General features: G+C 44.1%; 2 protein-coding genes across 3 annotated transcripts in view; both read left to right on the forward strand.

Annotated features, from left to right (window-relative positions):
- Positions 1 to 13,469, forward strand: part of srp68 (signal recognition particle 68) — a 34,658-nt gene extending 21,189 nt beyond the window's left edge. The window contains exons 9-16 of one of the 2 annotated variants that reach the window (XM_063196268.1): positions 2,292 to 2,393; positions 4,207 to 4,271; positions 5,659 to 5,812; positions 7,669 to 7,763; positions 8,113 to 8,242; positions 8,706 to 8,781; positions 8,991 to 9,043; positions 10,265 to 13,469. In XM_063196268.1, the coding sequence (XP_063052338.1) occupies positions 2,292 to 2,393; positions 4,207 to 4,271; positions 5,659 to 5,812; positions 7,669 to 7,763; positions 8,113 to 8,242; positions 8,706 to 8,781; positions 8,991 to 9,043; positions 10,265 to 10,492 (903 nt within the window). In that variant the 3' untranslated portion in view covers positions 10,493 to 13,469. The remainder of the gene's footprint in view (positions 1 to 2,291; positions 2,394 to 4,206; positions 4,272 to 5,658; positions 5,813 to 7,668; positions 7,764 to 8,112; positions 8,243 to 8,705; positions 8,782 to 8,990; positions 9,044 to 10,264) is intronic. The other variant, XM_063196271.1, reaches the window with a different exon arrangement.
- A 10,160-nt stretch (positions 13,470 to 23,629) lies between these two features.
- evpla (envoplakin a) overlaps positions 23,630 to 24,000 on the forward strand; it is a 38,177-nt gene continuing 37,806 nt past the window's right edge. Inside the window, exon 1 of the mRNA XM_063196281.1 lies at positions 23,630 to 23,967. Coding sequence (XP_063052351.1) covers positions 23,891 to 23,967 — 77 coding nt within the window. The 5' untranslated portion in view covers positions 23,630 to 23,890. The remainder of the gene's footprint in view (positions 23,968 to 24,000) is intronic.

Below are 24,000 nucleotides of genomic sequence, written 5' to 3' on the forward strand. Positions count from 1 at the left end.
TAGTGTAGACGAACTGGTTTCTCTGGAACGTGCCAGTCAAGCAAGGCGTTGCCTGCAGCCCGTTGGCTCTCAGGGCTGTCTTGGTTCTGACACGGTCTCGTCTCACCCATGAGCCCTGTAGTGTGTACTGATGTGTCTGATCAATTCCCGCCCAAAATGCGCCGAATTACGCCCAATTTCAACAAATTGCATTGATTTCTGTGGGCATAAAGCTGTAGGAGAAAAAAAACGCCAAATGGACAATTTTTCCTGTTTTTACCCGCAGATGGCCATCCCAAGCAGCCCAACTGGGCCGGTAACCGCCCTATCTGGCAACGCCCCCCATGAGCCCTGTAGTGTAGTGTGTTCTGACGGGGCGTTAGCGGTAGCGGTAGCATACACTGCCCTTTAACGACGTCTGGCTTATAAACATCACCCGTCTAGTGATTATGTAACACGCTCCGGGTTTGAGCACAAGGTTTTTGGACTCATTGTTTTTTTCCTTTGTTTGGGGGAAACACCGGAAGACTGAATATATCCCTAAACATCGGACATCGTAGAGTCACGGTTTATTTGAACTGGACTGGACACAGAACAGAATCGCATGCTTTTTGCAGTGTGTCATACATCAATGCTTATTGCTCCGGCCATGCCATGGCCAACCGGTAGGGCACTCGTCTACCATGCGGCTGACCTGGGTTTGATTCCCGGCCCGGGTCCTTCGCCGGCCCTTCCCCTTCTCTCTCTCCCCACTCGCTTCCTGTCACCACCTTCACCGTCCTATCACAAATAAAGTCAAAAAGACATAAAAATTATCTTAAATTAAAAAAAAAAAGAATACTTATTGCTCCTGCAACCCGCAGACCAAACCACTAAGGGTTCTCGAAATCAATATTGTTTAATCAGCTTGTAACCAATTCCCAATGTGTTTCACCATGTGGAAGATCTGAATATAGCCAGAAACCAGGCAGTAAATGGGCACTCTTTTTTTCTTTAAGAGATGAAACTCTTAATGACCTAATGCTTGAATTTCTCCTGTCTCAGGTATGCGTATGAAACCTGCCAAGTTGCATAGTTCCCATTCACGAGCACTCACACATCTTTCATTACAGTTTGAGGGTTTTTTTTTTAACACACCCACGTAGTATCACCGTTGACACACAACACAAATGTGTAGGTGTGGAGGGTCAGGCCAGTTGTCCATAGCAGCCTACACAAAGTCTCTCTTCACATGTCCCCTTATCTCAGAGCTGTTGAGTGTCAAGCACGTCTCAAGTGTACACTTTACTCTGTGGGTGGGTGTTGTTGTACACTGGTTGTGCTTATTTGTGTTTATTTGTTTTGGTTGTTTCACTGGTTTTCAGGAATTTAGAGGCTTGAGTAGCTTTGAATGAGTACCGTATGTCAATATCTACACTACTACAGTCATCACCTCTGGCCTGGAGCTTCAGTGTCGGTCCTTCTTCCTGTAGAGGAAACTCTAAGGTTTCTCTGAGTGCATCCCAATATGCGACCTTGCCTCCTCCACTTGCCTCCTCCACTCGCTTCTCGTCATGATGACATCACTGACAACAGCATTATATTTCAATAACTTGCAAAAGCTCAATTGTAGAGTCTTTTTCTCATTTGCAATTGGGATGGTGAATGAAAAACAGTCCCTCAAAAGTTGTTGTGGCGAGGCAGACAGCTGGGAAACTTTATTGTTTTCTCCACGGAGGAGGGGCCAGGAGGCGGGGCGAGGAGACAAGCACAAGTGGAGGAGGCAAGGTCACATATTGAGATGCACACTCTGCTGTCAGGCAACTCAGAGCAGCTTTTTGGTGATCATCTTCCTCCATTCAACATCCTGATCGCACCTGAGGGAGTTACTTCTAAATTGTGTTTTTGTGAGATATTGAATAAAACCATTTTGAGGCATCATCACTTGATTTCGAACCAGACCAAAGTAAGCAGCGGAGAGATATTTTCGATGTAGTTCAGATGTATAATTGTGGTCATCACGTCAAATCTGGTGAACTGTAAAATCAGGTGCCTAGGTCCCTTCTGTGGACTGTATTTAGGAAGGACTGGTATACTGTATACACAAGGAACTTCCTGTAAAATATTGATTACATGCAAAAACAGTTGGACATATTTTAACTGTCTACAAAATCTCTCAGGCTTGACTTTGCTGATTTTGTTTTTTTCCCCTCACTGTTCCTTAAGCATGAGCACTGAGCTTTGAAGACCCAAATCTTATCGATCACATTGTTGTTGTTTTTTTAATCGGTCATTAGATTTACATCTCTGGTTTTGCGTTTGTTTTGCTCCAGCAGGCTGCCAATGAAGAGACCAAGGAGCGGCTCTACGAGACCCTGCTGGCCGAGTGCAGAGACACCATCCAGGCCGTGCGAGAGGAGATCCGCATCGACGTGGTGAGAACCAACGAAGACTTGACTTTTGAAATCCCTTTATTGAACCATTGCATGGTCTCTATACGTCCACAAAAATGGTCAACACCCCCCCCACCCCAAACCCCCACCCACCCACCCTAACCCATTAAAATGAACCCATCACCGAGGCGCTGTGACGCAGCGCGCTAAGCCCCACACATTTGGGCTTGCATGCCCACGGGGACCCCGGTTTGAGTCCGGCCGGGGTAATTTCCAGATCCCACCCCGTCTTTCTGTCCCACTCGCTTTCTGTCACCATCTCAGACTGTCCTATCAAATAAAGGCATAAAAAAGGCCCTAAAAAATGTAAAAAAATAAATAAAATGAACCCATCACCAGTGGAAAACCAGCCCGCCAGCCGTACTGACTGACCATACCCCCCCTTGTCCACGCACCACTTCTTTGCAAATTATTTTCTGTGACTTGATAGTAAGTGTACTCAGCCATAATCCTACACTCAACCAGTGCTTTAAACATTTTTACCCGATCAATCCCCCACATTCCCCTCCTCTTCCAGCTTATTGCATTTCCAGATGGACAATTTTGCTTGTCCGATCAAAAGGTTTGCAACTGTGCATGCATGCATGTCAAGATTCAAGATTCAAGATTCAAGAATTTATTGTCATTGTCAAAAAGGCAACGAAATTGTGTTTGGGGTACAATACTTAGTAGCAGCAGGTTTTCAAGTAAAGTGCAATAAGAGGTAAAAGTGACACCAGTGCTTGAACCCCCTTCACCAGTGCTTGAAACGCACACACACACACACACACACGTCTTTTCTGTTTCTGTGACGTGGTGAGAAGTTGACACGCCTGACCTGAGCACCCCTATCTCATGACCGTGTGGGAAAGCGTCTCGTACATCCCAAATGAAGTGTGTTTGTTATTGTGTGACATGACCTGGTCAGGGCCGGATTATGACGGCCTGGGGCCCCTAGGCTACAGGTTGCTGTGGGGGCCCCCAGGAAGGCAAATTTCTTGACATAATTTAGGAGCTGAATTGGTAACACTTTATAATAAGTACCCCTTTTTAAGCACAAGTTAAGCCTTAGTCAAGCCTTATTTTAACATTAGTTAACCCTTAGTGAATCACGAGTTAGTCATTATGTAAGTATTATTTGATTTCTTAATCATTAACTACTACCGTTAGTAAATGGTTTGTGTGTGCTGATGTAACTGTTCGCCAAGCAAAGTTAAGCCTTAGTCAAGCCTTATTTTAACATTAGTTAACCCTTAGTGAATCACAAGTTAGTCATTATGTATTTCTTGGTAATTATTACATACTGTTAATTAATGATTTGTTTATGGTGATTGAACTTTCTGCTAAGCACTAGCAACATTATCTCTGTGTTGTCTCCTAGCACCTAACAATTAACAAGTACTATTAGGCATGTATGGTAATGGTTTGTAAACTCTTGCTTTAGCATCAGTGAAATCTTAATTAACCCTTTTGGTGATGGTTAGTGTGTGATGAATGGTAACATGGCAAACAGTAAGTTGAGGCTCATGTGACTGCCCCTTAAAAAGGGGTACTTATTATAAAGTGTTTCCGCTGAATTTAAGGGTACCATTTCTACTAACTGCACCCAACTCAACAGATGAGTTTTTCAACTAATGTATCAGGTCACAACTCTGCAAGTGTTTCACTTTTGTCGAATCTGGAGGCCCCTGGCAGGTAGGGGCCCCAGGCTGCAGCCATATCTAGCCTGTGGGGGCCCCCTGGCATCTAGCCTGTGTGTTAGTCCGGCCCTGGACATGGTAAACTGACATCAGTCGCTTTTTTCATTGCTTTGCAGAAATCAAGAGAGCGGTCTTCGGACGGTGAGGGCGGCAAGGTGTCGAATCTGCAGTTTCTGCACAGGTCTGTTATGCTATACCCAGACCAACTCTCTTCTCTTCTCTTCTCTTCTCTTCTCTTCTCTTCTCTTCTCTTCTCTTCTCTTCTCTTCTCTTCTCTTCTCTTCTCTTCTCTTCTCTTCTCTTCTCTTCTCACGGGACCACCTACCCAGCCCAACTCTCTTCTCATGTGATGTACTGGACCCATATTTGGTATTTTGGCCGAGAAGCAAATGACCCCTGACTAAACTGGGTACATGAACGTTTTAATTCAATTGGCTGAGACTAAGCTGCTAGTGTAAGCCATATTTTGGGCAGCCGTGGCCTAGTGGTTAAGGAGATGGACTTTAGATCAGAAGGCTGCTGGTTCAAATCCCACCCTTCACTCCCTATCTCACTCCATGGCTGAGGTGCCCTTTAGCAAGGCGCATATCCCCACACTGCTCCAGGGACTGGAACCAATACCCTGTACTTAAAAAAAGAACTAAGTCGCTTTAGATAGAGGTGCTAGCTAAGTGCTGGCCTGGCTCTCATGCAGACCCTTCGTGCTTCATGCATCTTAGTTAAGCTTTGTGAGCTCGCACTTGGGTCTGGAAATCTTAGACGAGCCCGAAGGAATCAGATATTTCACAGCCTGTCCAATCAGAATCGAGGGTCGGGATCGTGTGGCGGGGTATATACAAGTCAGTGGTTGAAGTAGTACTGATTAAAAAAAAGAGACTCGTGCATTCTACAATCAGGCGTGGGAGTGTTCAAAACAGCACGAACCTTTCCAGAGCTAAGCGATGAACAATATTCCAGATGGTTGGTAACAACCATTGCGTGATAACCAGGTTAGCTAAGTGTAATGTAACATAATAATTGATATCTTAAAATTAGCTAGCATCAGGGCTTGAAATTAGCTTTTTTTTTACTCATCGGTCACCTTAGACACTGAAATTATTACTAGCCACAGGGACATTTTTCCAGGATTTGGCTTGTTGGCAAGTGCCAATGACAAGCCCTGGCAAACATGCTTCTGCAATAGGCTAGTCCATCATGGCATTGTCCATTTGAAGCATGTAGTCCCTGCCCTGTCCTGTCCTGTGTAATTAATGTAATCTAATGTAATATAATGTAATATATCTGCAGCTACCTGACCTAATTTAATGTAATGTAATGTGGTGTGTCTGCAGCTATCTGACCTAATGTAATGTAATGTAATGTAATGTGGTGTGTCTGCAGCTACCTGACCTAATGTAATGTAATGTAATGTAATGTTGTAATGTGTGTGCAGCTACCTGACCTGCATCAAGCTGTGTACAGTGGTGAATATAATATAATATAATGTAATGTGGTGTGTCTGCAGCTACCTGACCTAATGTAATATAATGTAATGTAAAGTAATGTAATGTGTTGTAATGTGTCTGCAGCTACCTGACCTACATCAAGCTGTGCACGGTGGTGAAGCGTAACGAGAGCATGGCCGACACGCTGCAGCGGCAGCTGAAGGAGCCGCAGACGGACGAGAACAAGCGCGGGCCACGCCCACAGGACCTCATCCGCCTCTACGAGATCATCCTGCAGGTGGGAGGGAGAGATGGATAGAGAGATAGATGGATAGGTAGATGGATGGATGGATGGATGGATGGATGGATGGATGGATGGATGGATGGATGGATGGATGGATGGATGGATGGATGGATGGATGGATGGATGGATGGATGGATGGATGGATGGATGGATGGATGGATGGATGGATGGATGGATGGATAGATAGATAGATAGATAGATAGATAGATAGATAGATAGATAGATAGATGGATGGATGGATGGATGGATAGATAAATAGATAGATGGATGGATAGATAGATGGAGAGATGGATATGATTTTAGAAAATACAAACGCCCTACGACATCATTCTGCAGGATAGATGTATAGATGGATGGATGGATGGAGAGATAAAGAGATTTGATTTTAGAAAGTTCTAACATCTCCAGTTGATATGTATGGCCCTGTCCTACTGCGATCTGCTTATGCATTGCCGTCAGCCTTTGTTTATACAAACACACAAAAATGCCATGTCATTTGTTTGTTGACTCGAGCTACTAATATTTGCTAAGCAAACAAATGTTGGGGACAACAAAGACGTGTAGATGCTTCAGATATGTTTTTTTCAGCTATGGTTTACCCATCACCTTATTACATTTTGTAATGTGTAGCAGTAAGAGTCAACCTTGCAGTAGAGAAAGTTGTACAGATTCTGGTAATCCTGAAAGGTTTGAAGGCAATTTTGTTCTGAATGTTAGAGGACAAGCATGATGAGATGCCTTTTGCTGAGTTGTCACAAACTGCCTCGAGGCAGCAGTGTAGTACATGTGAGTTCAAAATGTGTTTTACTGTCAGAACACAAAGTCCTAGTGCTGCCTGTCTTCAAGGGCTGAGGTCTTAAAGGGGTATGCCACTATTTTGGGGCTTAATACAGCATGATGCATGCTACACGGATCCATTGACTTTCACTAGCTTAGCGACATGCTCCCTCTTTTAACTTGTCTCAAAACAAGACAACGGCTTGCATGAAAAATAAGACACTTTACCACCTTTATAAACCCTGGCCAACGATTTTAACTGTATTAAGCCCCAAAATAGTGGCATACCCCTTTAAATCGGTGGCCCCCAGGCCCCCAGGCCCCAGGCCCAGGCATTTTCAGGTGGTCTGAGAGGGCGCGCCTCGTTTTAAAGTCAGAGCAACATACCCTGCCAACATACCCGGTCTACTGATACATTTTACCTTTTGTAGTTTTGGGACAATGAAAGAAATAAGTGCAAATCTGAAAATAAATAAACTATCATGATGATAAAGTTTGAAAATATTGCAATTACTTGTATGTCGTGCATGCATCTTGCCCACATTTTTAATTCATTGAGTCAGATGTTGAGAAATCACAGTGTTAATGGTCACATAAAAAAAAAACACACACGCATAAAAGTAAACCTGTTAATGTGCCTTCCCTACATTGCTGTGCCAAGTGGTCTTACCTCATTTCCTGAAGTAAATGATAAATGTCCGCAACACTGTTAACGCTTCTAGTGGTTTTAGTGGCACAACGTTTTGGACCTTAGTCCTTCCTCAAGCACTTGAAGAAGGACTAAGGTCTGAAACGTTGATTACTTGTTATTTTGTTTTGTCCAGCAGCACCTGTGCCACTGATGTGCGTGCATTCTCTGCTTTCTTACCTCATTTCCTGTCCTGCTTTACCCGTTTCCTGTCCTGCTTTACCTCATGTCCTGTCCTGCTTTACCTCATGTCCTGTCCTGCTTTACCTCATTTCCTGTCCTGCTTTACCCGTTTCCTGTCCTGCTTTACCTCATTTCCTGTCCTGCTTTACCTCGTTTCCTGTCCTGCTGTACCTCATTTCCTGTCCTGCTGTACCGTCTGCAGAGTCTGGCGGAGCTGTCCGTCCTCACAGGCATGGAGGAGGATCACACCTTCCAGAAGGAGATGGCCCTCAAGATGCTGGTCTACAAGGCATACAGGTAGGCGCGTGACCGATAGGCGTGCGTGTGTGTGTCTTACAGGGACCACACTTTTTTTCCTAACGTTTCGGGTGAAACCCCTTCTTCAGACAAAACGTCATGAAAAAAAAATGTTAAAAAGTGGGTGCAGAAAAATCCTGATTGCTAACACAGTCACGTGCGGAAAAAGTTCAGAGCCCGGTATGAACACGGGCGGTTCGCAGACAAGCACTTAAGTGCCGAACGTAACTGGTGCGGGCACCGACACCGGCTCTGTTCTGGTCGGCCTGAAAGCCCTATCAGTGTTTGCAGGTGTTTCTTCATTGTGGCTGTGTGTGTGTCTTCATTGCATGTGTGTGTGTGTTTCCAGGTGCTTCTTCATCGCCCAGTCCTATGTGCTGGTGAAGAAGTGGAGTGAGGCCCTGGTGCTGTACGAGCGCGTCCTCAAGTACGCCCGCGAGGTCCAGTCCAAGGCCAAGAGCCTCAACAACAGCATGAAGGTACAGTACAGCACAGCCCTCTTGTCAACATGACTTGCAGAAATGTATCCAGAGTTTAATAAAGGCTTTTAACTTTAGTAAGGAGTGCCTCAAGAATTGTTTTTATATTTTCATGGCAGTTTGGACGCCCAAGTTTTTCTTTAAGTTTTTTACTAATTGAACACAGGACCCAGAGAAGCATTCCCTTTTCTCTTTTTTGGTTCCAGAAAAGTACTTTGAATATGTATTTGTCTGTCTGTCTGTCTGTCTGTCTATCTGTGTGTCTTTTGGCTCAAGTCATGTCTGTGTGTCTATGTATATTTTGACTGTCATGTGGGTACTCTTGTCTCCACACCTTACAGATCTGAATCTCTTATGTGTAAAATTCTTGCAGACCTCCTTTTGGTCACTGTCTGTCTATCATTTGATTCAGTTCATGTAGGGCTGATGAAAATGATTTGTGTTTTTTTTTCAACTTCCTCAGGATCTTCCAGACGTCCAGGAGCTCATCGCTGAGGTCAACGCAGAGAAGTATTCCCTGCAGGCTGCGGCCATATTGGGTGAGTTCAAAACAGCGCGGCAGCTATTTTTGTATTTTTGTTTCCACCTGCCATAGACGTTACATCGCTTACCAAGTGTGTTTGTGTTCAAGTAAAAGCCTCCAGCTTGACATTTACTATCGTCATCGCGTGTGTAGATGATTACGTGAGGCTTGTTATGCATGTTGGTGTCTAACGAGAGTGCGTCTGTGGGCATGTTTGTGTTGCAGACAAAGAGGATGTGGCCGAAGCACCTTCACAGCCCCACGTGAAAGACGGCAAGGTAAGACCTGGAACCACAAAGTGTTTTGTGTTTTTTTTTTTTTTCTTTTTTTTCAAAAAAAAAATTCTAGTGGAATTTTACTATAACTATTTAGAGCAACGCCAAATCTGCATTAAGTGCACAAATAATGTGTGGAAATGTAGAGTGTGGAATATGTGGTCCTAGAGTGGAGCCTCTGAGTCCTGTTTGCACACCATTGCCATCGCCATATGATGTTAAGATGTCAACATACTTCAGGGTTGATGCAATAATTTATATGATTAACATAGATGTGTTCATTCATTCATTCATTACATTACATCACATTGCATTTGGCAGACTCTTTATAACCAAAGCCACTTACAAAGAAGGACATAATCATTCCCGACATCACTAGCAGATACAAAGTGCACAGGAAATATACAGAACAACAAGTGCAGATGTAAAGGAAAATGACATTTACACATTTTGCATGGGTCCCCATAGGCAATGTTGCCCGTATATGGCATGGCGTGGTGTTGGCGTGTGCATCACAACAACCTCCACCCACCCCATGCAATTTCCCCATGATGCAATTACTTTGTAACCATGATGGCTAGGGGTCGACCGATACAGGGTTTTTTGGCCTTGGCCGATACCCGATTTCCGATACCCGATATTTGGGGCCGATATGGGTTTAAAAAAGGTTAATAAATGACAAATATTCCAGGTCTCAAGTTAAAAATAAACATTCGTGTAACATTATCAAATTGAGGTAGAACTTGTAACATTTAAACACCCACTCTAACAATCAAGTAATGTCTAACAATCAAGTAATACAAAAATAAAGTGTCTTGGTGCTTTTAAAAAAAAAAACCCGAATGACATAAAATAATAAATATTGTGTATCGGCCAAAATCACACGCGTATCGGCCGATACCGATACACTTACAAAATGCAAATATCGACCCGATATCGGTTAATGATGGCTTGTGATCCCTTAGCTCCTGTGTGAGCGCCTGGACCCCTCCCCATCTCTCTCCCCAATCGCCTCCTGTCTACCGCTCTGGCTTGCCATAGGCAATGTTGCCTGTACACGTGTTCGCGTTAGCATGTGCATCACAACAACCCCCACCCCATGATGCATTTTCTTTGTAACCGTGACCCTTGTGTCCCCCGTGTGTAGCCCCTGTGTGATCGCCTGGAGGCCTCCCTAATGATTAACATGTGTACATGATGATGTCCTATGTCCCCCGTGTGTAGCCCCTGTGTGATCGCCTGGAAGCCTTCCGCCTGGACCCCTCCCTCGTTGGCAAGCAGCCCCACCTGGTGGAGTTCCCGCCGGACTTCCAGCCAATCCCCTGCAAGCCGCTCTTCTTCGACCTGGCGCTCAACCACGTGGCCTTTCCGCCGCTGGACGACAAGGTCGAGCAGAAGGGCAAGGGCGGCCTGACCGGCTACATCAAGGGCATCTTCGGATTCGGGAGCTAAATCGGCCCCCTGCGGCGCGGCCCCCCCAAGCTCCGCTCACGCCCCCCTCTTTTGTCTCACTCATGCCTCCTGTGGTGGTGGTCTTGGTGTGGTCCGGTGGTCCTCGTCAAACCCCACAGGGGGGCGCTGTCTGAAGTCGGAGTCCTCTCAGAGCAACAGGCCTTCTCTCCAGTCTCTTTGACTCACCGTACTACTCACCCAGTGGTGATGGCCAACCTGAATGCATAAGTTAGTTTATAATCCAGTGCCACGTATTCCGAATGACCCGCTTTTATCTGTCCAGGGATGAATTTCTCGAAACCATAGTTGCTAATTATGTTAGCCACTTTGCTATTTGCAATGCAATTTCCAATGGACAACTTCCCAAGTTACTAACTGGTTAGCAACTATGCTTTAGATAAATGCTCCCCAGTTCAATCAGGCAGTCAAGGACCAGGAGCAGGTCATTTGGAATATGCGGCACTGGATTGCTATGAATGGATCCGGATTGTCCATCTCTGCAGAACAGAACAACGTACACCTCAAGAGTCTAGAGACTTCCGGGCCTGGTGTTTGGTGGCTTACGACAGTACCCTCGAGAGACACTCTTCCTCTTACACACACACACACACACACACACACACACACACACACACACACACACACACACACACACACACACACACACACATAAATGCTTCTCTTTTACCCCTCTCTTTTTTCGCTCCTTCTTGGTCTGTTGACATACCCTCTAATTTATCTCGATTGATTTTTTTTTAATCTTAATTTAAAGTCTTATGAAAAAGCGCCTTCGTTATTGTAATTGGTGTCGGTGTAACAACCTCAAGGTTGGCTGCCTCATCTTCGACTTCGTGGAAGATTGAGAATCTTTGTTTTTTTTGTCAGACAAGTCACAACAAGCATTTTTTTTATCGCTCATACGTAAACGAACTCTCATGAAAAAGGACACAGGGTGATTTACACAATAAAAAAAGCCATGAATTTCACACAGTGCTTTTTACTGGTCAGTGTAGAAGTAGCAGCAGTAGCATCACTCATCAGCAGTACATGGTGCGGGACAAAGTAAAGAGGGTAACCCTTTACTTGACGCCAGTGTCATAAGCATGTCAGTACAGTGTCATAATAGTGTCATGCATGTGTCATAAGCATTAAGGCCAACAGTCATAAAATGTTTATGACATGGACATAAGTGACATTCGGTTATGGCAAAGACACCTTACCATAACCAAATGTCACTTAAAGCCAACAGTTATAAAATGTTTATGACATGAACATAATGTTTGACACATACATAACTGTGTCATGACACCATTATGACACTGTAATGACATGCTTATGACACCGGCGTCAAGTAAAGGGTTACCGAAAGAGTACATGTCTCATCATCTGATTGTCTCGCATGTCCTCTTGTCAGTGTAACTTGCTGCATGAAAAGCAGTTTAGACCAGTTAAATGCAAAGGCTCTGTTCATACACAGGCATTACCAGTAACACTTGATAATATAACTGATATTTTAGAGCTTAACTAACATTAAGTGAATCATTTATTACCACTTAGTAAATAATGAATTATAAACAAAACAATGTCCCTGTTGCTGAATATGTATGCGTAAGGAAACTACACAGCTCAAAGCGGAGCAACAATCAGGCCTTGCTGCTCGAGTTCGAGACGAGTTTCCCTGCTGTAGTCTTCTACACCCTGGCTGGCGTCTCATCTCTTTTGCTCTTCGGAGTCGATACTGCCGCTGCTGTGCTTATTCCTTAGTCATTTACAAACATTTTTAAAAATCGTTAATTATTGACTAAGTGTCCATAAATTATTAACTAAATGTTAATAAAGTTTTAAATATCTGTCATTATAAAGTGTTGCCTAGCCTAGCTTAGCCTAGCTGATGTCATTCACCTCTGACTGTATATTTAGCAACTATAGCAATATCGCTAGGCTGTTGTTGAGGAGATGCCACGGTGAAGCCCTGCGCTAGGCTGTTGCCACGGTGAAGCTCTGCGCTAGGCTGTTGCCACGGTGAAGCTCTGCGCTTCACATATTCACATTTTAGTAACAGAAGAATGCAAAGGAGAACCGCACCCTCTTTTTTTGGAATCCTGCCATCCTTGAGCTTTTTTTTTCTTTCATTCTTTCTCTTAAGCTTTGTTTCCTCCGCTCCCTTCTCGGCTGTGGTACACCCATAGGTATGATGACACATTTTTTTTTCTCCCTTACATAGTTTTGAATAGCCTACCTGAAAGGATTTTTTTCTTCTTCTTCTTTCGTTTCAAGCGAGTATCTACATTGATCCATGTGGTCTTTTTATGCGAACCAAAGCAATGTCTGTCTGATTTACGGGGGTTAGTTGGGGGTTTGTACCGCCAGATTGTCATGCAGCAGGACCAGCCGTGGTGAGGTGACATTTCCCAAAGTGAGAAGTCTGCACACTTAAAATCCTTTTCTCTCAGAATCTGATGAAGACTATTGAAGTCTAAACGTAACCCTGCCACGAAATAATGAAAGACAACAAAAAAGGATTTTAAGTGTGCAGACTTCTCACTTTGAGAACTACGTTTGGCCTTCGTCCTGCACCTTTTCCTGTGCACAATCTTCTCCTTCAACGAGATGGCATTTCCCACTAGACCCACATTTTGACCTCGGTTTCGGCCAATGATGGTCTTTTTTATTTTGTTTTGTTTTGTTTTTGTTTTGTGGGCCTGTTGAATTCCAACTTACCAATTTCCTCATTCTATGTATTTTTAACATTTGTTTTTTTTAAGGACATTATGAAAGTGTTCTTTGGCAAGACTTTTGTTGATCAACTATTATAAATAAGGAATGGATGAAAACAGAACTGCCTAGAAAAAAACCCGCATTTTTATTTCTGTTAATTCAAGAACATCACATGAATAGAGACCAATGAAATAGTGAAGAAAAATGTAACATTTAGGTTGCCACGGCCTCTGAAATTAAAGACATTATTTGCGCCACATGTGAATGTTTTTGGTGTCTGTCATTCTATTCTATGCCCTGCAAAAAGATATTTGGAAAAGCGTGAATGAAAGACGACAACCGTGATCAGCAAAGCATAGTATGGGATCATAAACAACCTCTTACAATTCTCTGTTTGGATTTAAGATCAGTCAAGCACAAAGTATCATATCTAAGCAGCCACGCCCTCAGGGGAAGTTGCATATTGTTAAACCATGATCCTCTGAATGTGATTAGAGCAAAGGTATGTGTGCCCAAAAGGCTTTGTGGCGTGGTGTGGTGTGGTGTGCCGTGGCGTGGCGTGGCGTGGCGTGGCGTGGCGTGGCGTGGCGTGGCGTGGCGTGGTGTGTAACCTCTTGCCCAAAATGCATTGTTTAACAAGTTGGGAGTAAGCATGTGGGTTACCTGTTCAAAAAATACTTTTTTTGTAATTTTGAAGCGAATTGCTATGATTCCCATTCTCCAAGGTGTTAAAACCAGATATAAAATTATTTTCATTTTGGACCATGGGAAGGCCTGCCTCATGAGCCATGAAGATTGATTGATTGATTGATTCATTGATTTATTTAATTAAATCAAAAACGGCTGACATTTGGCCAGGGATACAACCAACCAGCCATGCCTTGAATGTGTGTGTGTGTGTTTAGGAGCGAGATGCAGGGAGATGTTGAATGTAGCTACCTCACCCTGCGGTGGCGTCTCCCTGGGTGTGTGTGTGTGTACCTGTAGGCCCTCAGCCTTCCCTCCGCAGCCTCCATTGTTGAAGACAATCATCACCTGCAGTTCTTCTGCTACACAGCGTGTCAGCAGACAAGGTGAAGTGCATGTTGAACTGCTGTGTGTGTGTGTGTGTGTGTAGGCTATGTGTTTGTGTGTGTGTGTCTGTACACGTGTTAGCACGTGTTTGACCCTGTGGGTCATTAGACAATACTGACATGCTTTCAGTGGTGTCTTGGAGCAAGCTCTTCATTTAAAGGGACACTGTGTAAGATTTTTAGTTGTTTATTTCCATAATTCATGCTGCCCATTCACTAATGTTACCTTTTTCATGAATACTTACCACCTGCATCAAATTCTAAGTATTCATTATGACTGGAAAAATTGCACTTTTCATACATGAAAAGGGGGATCTTCTCCATGGTCCGCCATATTGAATTTCCAAAAATTGCCATATTTAGCTGCAAAAATGACTTTACTGGGACCATACTAGAAAATATTTGTTTAATACTTAGTAAACTGTCATGTAACGATCAAATTTGGCAATAGGCAGCCCAATTTCAATAAGCAGCATAGTTGCAGTACCTTTTTTGTCCATTTTCTGCACAGTGTCCTTTTAAGGACGTTAGTTCGACGTTCATTACAGCAAACCTTTTTTTTTCTTTTACACAACTTTATAAATAGATATATGAAGATTCTTTGAAAATGTTTAATTAAAAATACTGCTACTAACCATCAAGACCTAGCCTGATTATCGTCGACTTTCAAATCTCTTTGAGACTTTGAGGTCTGACCAAGAGCATAATAATTAACATTTCCCAAACGGCATAGTTGACCCGCCTCCCTTGGTTTGCTACTGGTTGTTTGCTTCCCGAAAAAGTAGGAGCTCAGAAACGATATTTGTATTGCTCCTGGCCCAGGGCCGGCGCCACAGGGGGGCCTTGGAGGGCATTTCCCCCCCAGCCAAGCTGCTGTGAACCCCCCCCCCCCCCACCCCCCCCCCCCCCCCCCCCCCCGGGCCTATTGAATTGAAAACTTTATTACAGACTCAAAAAGTTCCATATAAGATACATAAAAAGACATAAAAAACACATACAAAAACAGACAGGTACATCACAAAGCACCAGTTCATTTGAAAACATATAAACATGTATACCAGTGCTGCCACAATTCAGAGAAGTACCTTGTATCACTCTGCCTGGTATCATAAAGAGTAGATATTATACCATTGCTTGATCCAGCAAGTCTACCCATAAATCTATGCATAAAATTTCTCAGCAGTGCATGAAAAGTGGGGACACTACAATTGACAAATAAAGTGCTTGCGCTCGTCCATCTTGGGAACTGAAGGAGAATCCTAAACGCATCATTGTATGCCACTTGCAGCTTCTTCAGCTTAGCTGTATGGTATTTACACCATAAGTGTGCTGTGTAAAAAGGTATGCAGTAGGCTCTAAAGAGATTAACCTTGACATCATCTGTGCACATATGGACCCTGCGTGCCAACATATTGGCCTGTGCATATATCCTGTATATGCCTGTGCTATTCACCTAAACATTCTGATATGGTCATTAATATGCAACAAATGAGGTTTTTTTTCTGAATACAGTAAATATAAAGTACTCTATATGATAAAATGCCATCAGTGCTTAACCACCATAGCCCTAATAAACAAATAAATGAATAGGCTACACTATTTAGACATTTAGACATTGTCAGTAGACCTAAATGTGAAACAATAAGTGAACAGTGATCCCTTGAAATAATGGAATCATCCCGTATTGTGAAACAAAAGTACTGTTCCGTATAGAGCTGAAACTGAGCCCACAATTTGGTTAAAATGCAGGAAATTGCATCTAAGAAATGCAAAATTTTCTGGGGGAGGACCCCCACACCCCCCGCCAAGGTGCCCCCCCCATACTCCATCAAATGCCCGTCCAACAACTTGGTTCTGCAGCCGGGTCTGTCCTGGCCTGACTAGAAGCAACGCTGAAGGTGTTGCATCACTAGGAGGGCGCGGCTTGGCTACTGAGACCCCTCAAGACAAAAAGAGCTGATCTCCATTTTTTGAAGTGTAGGGATCTGCACGTCTTGTGCTTCACAGCGAGTCCACAGACAAGATGAAGTGCATCTTAGTCGACTGGAATGTGTGTGTGCTTGTCAGTGTAGGCTACATGAGTGTGCACTTGTACGCTTTGACCTGTAGCTAAATTTTCAAAATACTAAAATGCTTTCAACCCGTTACATGTGGTCATCAATATATCCCCTTCAGCCAAATGCTTAGAAGTCCTTCAACACATTTGAATGTTCCTTCAATCATGATATTTCAACAAACCTTTTTATTATGCAAACCAAGTCAAAAAATATTTTTTTAAGATTTTTTTCCACATTATTTATTATGATTAACAGAGTTATCAGTTATCTGAGTTATAGGTATCACTTACAGTTAACAAAGAGCAGGTAACCATTAAAGTCCTCAGCAAATGTGCTATGTTTGAAATGTTTTGAAGTGTAGTAAGAGGGCAATGGGAAATCAACAAACAGCCCCTTTTATCACTCCAACAAAGCCCAAATATATGAAGATTCTCTGAAATATGTTTATTAATAAGGTTACATTTAACAAAAGAGCAGGTAATCACTGAAGTCCTGAGCTCTGCAGACACTTCCCATATGGGCAGATGTTTCGCATGTTTTGAGGAGTCGTCAGAGGACAATGGGGATTGGTCTTGAGAAATGGCCCGAGGTCAATTATGTACTTGCGTTAGAGCATGATACGGGAGTGGATTTTCACTCCCGTCCCATCCCGGTCCCAGAAAAAAAATCCCATCCCAGACTGGAGTAAAAGAAAAAAATCCCATCCCGTCCACTCCTGAAAAGAATGTCTCCCAATCCTGCCCACTCCCACTCAAAATCAACCCCACTCCTGTTTCGTCAAAAAAACTAGGCTTTTTTTGTTTGTTTTTTAAAGAAAAAATAAGTGGCATTCCCGCTGCCGTTAATTTTTATTCCCGCTCCTGCCCGCTCCCATTCATCTTTATTCCCGCTCCTGCTTGCTCCCGTTCATCTTTCTCAAATTTTGACTCTCACGGGAATTCCTGAAAAATGTCATCCTCTAACTTGCATCTACAAAGGGCTGCTGAGTCTCTTTGGTGTAGTGGAGCCTGAGGTTCCACCCATCCCACCCCCACATGTGCGCACGCATTTGACTGACACTCACACTGATTATGTCAGTGGTTCTCAACCTTTTTTTGAACAAACACCCCCTTGACCTCATCATAAGCTTACTCACTACCACCCTTAGCATTAAAAAAAAAAAAAAATAGACTAATGCCCTCCATTTGCAACTGAGCAGCACCGACCTATCTCAGCTGTCTCCTTCTCAACGCCCCCCGAGCCTATAGATGTAGATGTACAGTGTCATGATAAAGACAAAAAACAATATAAAATTCTTGGCTAGTAGACTTGGGAAAACCACTAGTCACAGTGGCCGGTAAATTGCCCACCCACGGGGACCCCGGTTTCAGTCCGGCCCGGGGTCATGTCCCCATCCTCCCCTGTCTCTCTGTCCCATTCGCTTCCTGTCACCATCTTCAACTGTCCTGTCAAATAAAGGCATAAAAGCCCCTAAAAAAAGAAAAAGAAAGAAAGAAACACTAATCTGTACAATGTTATATTTTCTGTGCTTGGGTCTTGCCCAGTCTGTTGATCAACATGACTGTATAGATGTCTGAAGGCGGTTAGAAACCGCATGCACACATACACAAACACACACACACAGTCTTTCAGACTCATCACATGCGTACGCACACACTTCTGTACACACCCTGTCATGGCATCCTCTTACACACTTAGAGAATCCCGTGCATAAATAGCGATCTCAATTACGCACACACGCACGCACATTGATATCTTAGACACTCCTTGATAATGATTTCTCACTTGAAATCATTAGTCATCGAAAGTCTGATGTCCGTTTCTGTGGTCTTAGTTTTTTAATATATATATATTTTTTAATTCTTTATATGTTTGGACTTTTGCCTTTATTTAGATAGGACAGTGAAGAGAGACAAGGAAGTATAGTGAAAGTGAGATGGAAATGTGTTAGAAAATGGCCAGGCCAGATTTGAACCTGGGTCACCGTCAGCAATAGAATCTGCATATAGGGCGGAATTCTCCCACCCGCTTAAGTCAAAAAAAGTGCGCAACAGCGCCTCCGAGCTTACTCAAGCCCGTGAGTAAACGGGGTTTACGCGCGATTTCATCACTTGCGCACTTTGGGTGGGGCCAGGTCAAAATCAGGGAGTTCCCCATGTTAATCAATCCTAAGCGGATTCTCCCGTCCACTTAAGCGTGTTTGCCTTTACGCGCATCAAAGGGCTGTAGTAAGGTCAAGCGCCACTATGAGGTAAAATGTAATATTGCATTTGATGCTCGCTTGGCTCGCATTTTGAACATGTTACACGGTATGCGTTGTTGATGTTCCTTACCGTCCGCGTGAGTCCGAATCGAAATTCATTCACAGTTCCACATAAACCTCCTACATTAATTGTGACGAAATATGACCAGCTGCCCAGAGCTCGTAGCGGTGAACTTACAAACAAAAGCAGGTAATTAATTAATCAGTATGAGGATCATCATGTTGTCTCCACAGACGGTAACCAAAACCAAAAACACTTAGTTGCACCATGCACAAGTAGGCTAAATAGACAAGGCACGTCAGACTAAAGACCGCTGTTCCAGTCGTCCTAACAGACACCCAAAGTAGGCCTATGCCTATTCAAAAACAACCTTCACCATTTTTACTATGTTGTAGCCACGACGTTAAGTAAAGGGTTTTTTATTTCAACTCCTCCACTTTTGCGTTTTAATGTGAACTCGTGCATATGTGCATGTAACCTATTAAACTTTCTGAACTGATGCCCGACACACAAAACCACCACATACTGAGGTAGGCTACATGTTGTCCTATCTGTTTTTGTAAGGCAGAAAATATTTCCTGAATGTCATTACAGCTAAACGTAAAAGATAGGCCTACATATCAGAGCATGTCTTTGGCATTTCGCTTCTGGACTCTATTACACCCCATCAGCTGCGCGTTTAAGTCCTGGCTTGGCATTGCATGCCCATGTCCAATTGATGTCCATGTCTGCGACAAAATATAAAGTCTCCGTTTTTTCATGACGACCGATTTCCTTGTTCATTCTTCAGCATGCATGTAGCCTAAGTGTAATGTGCTGACGGACAGCTGAGATCCACATATTTCCAATTATTTTAACGTTGCTGTACAGAGAAGCGGAGAAACACTTTTAAAAGTCAGCAAATAGGCCTACTATGGGTTTGTTTAACTGTGGGAATGATCAGCATTTTAAATCACTTTTTGATTTCCGGAATTGTCCAGGCAACACGCCAAACTCCATTTTTAACAAAATGTTTAATCATGTTTATTATTTCAATCAACCTGTTGCGCACCAAAACGCTCAGCTGAGTTCCCGCCAAAGGGACACATCGCGTGTCCATCTCGTTATCTCACCTCCAATACTTGCCTTGTGTTTGTGAAAAGGAGCGGAGGTTAGATTTTGAAACGCTTTTGCAAGAGGACTTTTGGCACGTGGTTTTAAATTCAAAGTTAAAGTTCAGTATTGGATCTCAATGGACTGCCGAGGTTTTCATATGGTTGATCTGAAAATCCATGCTCCATAGTTTCTTTGTAGCCACAACTGATGAACTTGGCGGAGACTCATCCCCCCATTTAGCATATATCCCGCCTATGTTGGGCTACGCGCTGTTTTTCTGAGTTAAGCGCGAGGGGTGTGGCGACGTTCCAGAGGGGAGAATACGTGCAAGATAAGACAGCGTAAAATACGCGTGCGTAAAACCGACTTAAGTGGAGACGGGAGAAAGGGCGGAATTCTCCCGTCTCCACTTAAGTCGGTTTTACGCGCGCATATTTTACGCGGTCTTATCTTGCGCGTATTCTCCCCTCTGGAACGTCGCCACACCCCTCGCGCTTAACTCAGAAAAACAGCGCGTAGCCCAACATAGGCGTGATATATGCTAAATGGGGGGATGAGTCTCCGCCAAGTTCATCAGTTGTGGCTACAAAGAAACTATGGAGCATGGATTTTCAGATCAACCATGTGAAAACCTCGGCAGTCCATCGAGATCCGACACTGAACTTTAACTTTGAATTTAAAACCACGTGCCAAAAGTCCTCTTGCAAAAGCGTTTCAAAATCTAACCTCCGCTCCTTTTCACAAACTCAAGGCAAGTATTGGAGGTGACATAATGAGATGGAAACGCGATGTGTCCCTTTGGCGGGAACTCAGCTGAGCGTTTTGGTGCGCAACAGGTTGATTGAAATAATAAACATGATTAAACGTTTTGGAGTTTGGCGTGTTGCCTGGACAATTCCGGAAATCAAAAAGTGATTTAAAATGCTGATCATTCCCACAGTTAAACAAACACATTGTATTTGCTGACTTTTAAAAGTGCTTCTCCGCTTCTCTGTACAGCAACGTGACATTAATATCATTGGAAATATGTGGATCTCAGCTGTCCGTCAGCATATTACACTTAGGCTACATGCATGCTGAAGAATGAACAAGGAAATCGATCGTCATGACTTTATATTCTCTCGCAGACATGGGGATTAATTGGACATGGGCATGCAATGCCAAGCCAGGACTTAAACGCGCAGCTGATGGGGTGTAATAGAGACCAGAAGCGAAATGCCAAAGACATGCTCTGATATGTAGGCCTACCTTTTTACGTTTAGCTGTAATGACATTCAGGAAATATTTTCTGCCTTACAAAAACAGATAGGACAACATAGCCTACCTCAGTATGTGGTGGTTTTGTATGTCGGGCATCAGTTCAGAAAGTTTAATAAGTTACATGCACATATGCACGAGTTCCAATAAATCACAAAAGTGGAGGAGTTGCAATAAAAACCCTTTACTTAACGTCGTCGTGGCTACAACATAGTAAAAAATTGTGAAGGGTGTTTTTGAATAGGCATACTTTGGGTGGCTGTTAGGACGACTGGAACAGCGGTCTTTAGTCTGACGTGCCTTGTCAACTTAGCCTACTTGTGCATGGTGCGACGAGGTGTTTTTGGTTTTGGTTACCGTCCGTGGAGACAACATGATGATCCTCAAACTGATTAATTAATTACCTGCTTTTTGTAAGTTCACCGATATGAGAACATGCTCTGGGCAGCTGGTCATATTTTCTCACAATTAATGTAGAATGTTTATGTGGAACTGTGAATGAATTTCGATTTGGACTCACGCTGACGGTAAGTAACATCAACAAAGCATACCGTGTAACATGTTCAAAATGCGAGCCAAGCGAGCATCAAATGCAATATTACATTTTACCTCATAGTGGCGCTTGACCTTACTACAGCCCTTTGATGCGCGTAAAGGCAAACACGCTTAAGTGGACGGGAGAATCCGCTTAGGATTGATTAACATGGGGAACTCCCTGATTTTGGCCTGGCCCCACCCAAAGTGCGCAAGTGATGAAATCGCGCGTAAGCCCCGTTTACTCACGGGCTTGAGTAAGCTCGGAGGCGCCGTTGCGCGCTTTTTTTCACTTAAGCGGGTGGGAGAATTCCGCCCTAGGTGCAGGTGTCTTAGTGCACTGCAGCACTACCCAGAAATGGACGTGATGGTGATCTGTAGTTTGATGTTTTGGGGAGAAACAGGAGTTGCTTCTCATCTTTACCAAAGATGAGTCTGTAAAACGACCATATTCTAATGTTTGCACTTTTGCAAGATTTCTCTGGATCAAAACCCCAGTTTCATTCTTATACACTGACTAGCTCAGGTTGCATTATTGTGTGTGTGTGTGTGTGTGTGTGTGTGTGTGTGTGTGTGTGTGTGTGTGTGTGTGTGTGTGTGTGTGTGTGTGTGTGTGTTTGTGTGTGACTTGTGTGTCCACAGGCTGTATGTGAAATGGCGGTTCCTGCAGTGTGTGTGTGTGTGTGTGTGTGTGTGTGTGTGTGTGTGTGTGTGTGTGTGTGTGTGTGTGTACACTTGAGTCAGTCAGGTATGGCGTTATTGCACTTCCGGATGCACCCACCCAACCTCTCTGTGATGGAACGTTCCAGAAATGTGGGCATTCTACGTCCTCAGCCCCACACACACACACACTCGCAGCCCGGCTGGCTCGGCCGCATTCCATCCGGCTCCGCCCACCGTGAAGAGTTCCAGCGTCTGAGTTCCAATGTTCTGTCCTCTGTCTGTACTTACTTAAATGCATCCCTATAACATGGAGATCACGGTGTAAGAATGATGTCGCAACATGTCCTCTGAGGCGAGGGCCACTTTTGTTGCGAGTCGTGTTACCTGTCAGGGTGGTGTCACGGCCTGAGGGTGATGCTGGTTGGTCGGTCCGTGACCTCTCGGTGGTTGACGGCCTGTGAAGACATGGGATCAGGGGCGGAGCAGAGTGGAGGCATAGGGGCCAGGAACCCCGGGCCTCACCACCTGGGGGGCCCCCCTGCCAATGGCTTTCAATAGCCAATCATCTCACAGGGGCCCCTTGTACATTTCGTGAGCCCAACGCCATTGACGTGCACATTTCTATGCTGAACAGCAAACTCAGTATTTATCAACTATTATACTTAATTGGCAGACCTTATTTATAGCCCATTAGGATGCCAGGGGGGGGGGGGCTCTGACACATCTCCCGCACCCCCTGTCACAATACCACCAGTGCTCCGCCTCCGCCCCTGCCTGGGATATCTTCTTCCTTTGTTTAAGTGAGCAGTTACTGTGCCACTGTTTGAAGTGCTCAACTTCCCTACACTATGTTTCGTTCTAAAAGAAATCAAAGGCCGTCCGTCATTCTTCATTCGTTTCCTCACAGAGGAATACCTCACAGATGACATACCATACAGCCCACACTTTGTTAACTTGGTGTTAGAGATCAGAACTTTACAGATAGGGATCTTAGATATAGCGGCAAAGAAAAAAAACGCTTAGGAATGTCACATGAGTAGATGTGGGTGTTTCTATTTTTCATTTTTTATTGTCCAATTACTAATTACTGCATTAAACTACTTTAATTACTAATATGCATTATTATATCTTCTAGGTTCTGGTCTCCAAGGCAACCAACCAGCCATTGTCAGAAATGAGAGTAGGGGAAGGAATGAACACTCCTGCAAGACAACGCAGCACAACACAACAACAGAGAGAGCGGGGCAGGGAAGCAAAGTGGGTGTATGTGTGTGTGTGGGTATGTGTGTGTGTTTGTGTGGCGACACAGAGGACAAGAATGAGAGAGAGAGAGAGCGAGAGAGGCCCATGCGTGAAACAGGTCTAGCCGGTCCGCAGCAGTGCGACACGACAGTCAGAGGAGTGAGTCTGGGTGGTGACCCACACCTGGCTGTAACGACACCAGGGTGGAGACTTGTGACAAACCAGTTCCACGTTCTAGGACTTCTGTGACGTCCACAAGACAGGGAGGGCAAGGCGGACAGAGAGCGAGGAGAGAGGAGAGAAGAGAGGAGAGAAGGTCTCGGACAAGAGAGACAAGCAGAGTAAGAAGGACAAGTGAGAGCCCAGAGGGTCTGGGTAAAGGTGACGAGGGTGAAGAGCGCTGAACTTTCCCCTATCAAAAACACAACACAACACAAGAGAGAAAAGAGAAGAGAAGGGGGATCTGAACTCCCAGCACAGCACGCCGCATCCAGGATGTTTAAGAAGAAGGATAGTACGACCAAAAGCCCGTCCAAGGGCGACAGCAGCACGCTGAAAAGCACCAAGTCCAAGTAAGTGGTGTTGTCTTTCCCCCTTGCTCTCAA

Source organism: Engraulis encrasicolus, chromosome 1, assembly GCF_034702125.1.
Source record: "Engraulis encrasicolus isolate BLACKSEA-1 chromosome 1, IST_EnEncr_1.0, whole genome shotgun sequence".
Lineage (NCBI taxonomy): Eukaryota > Metazoa > Chordata > Actinopteri > Clupeiformes > Engraulidae > Engraulis > Engraulis encrasicolus.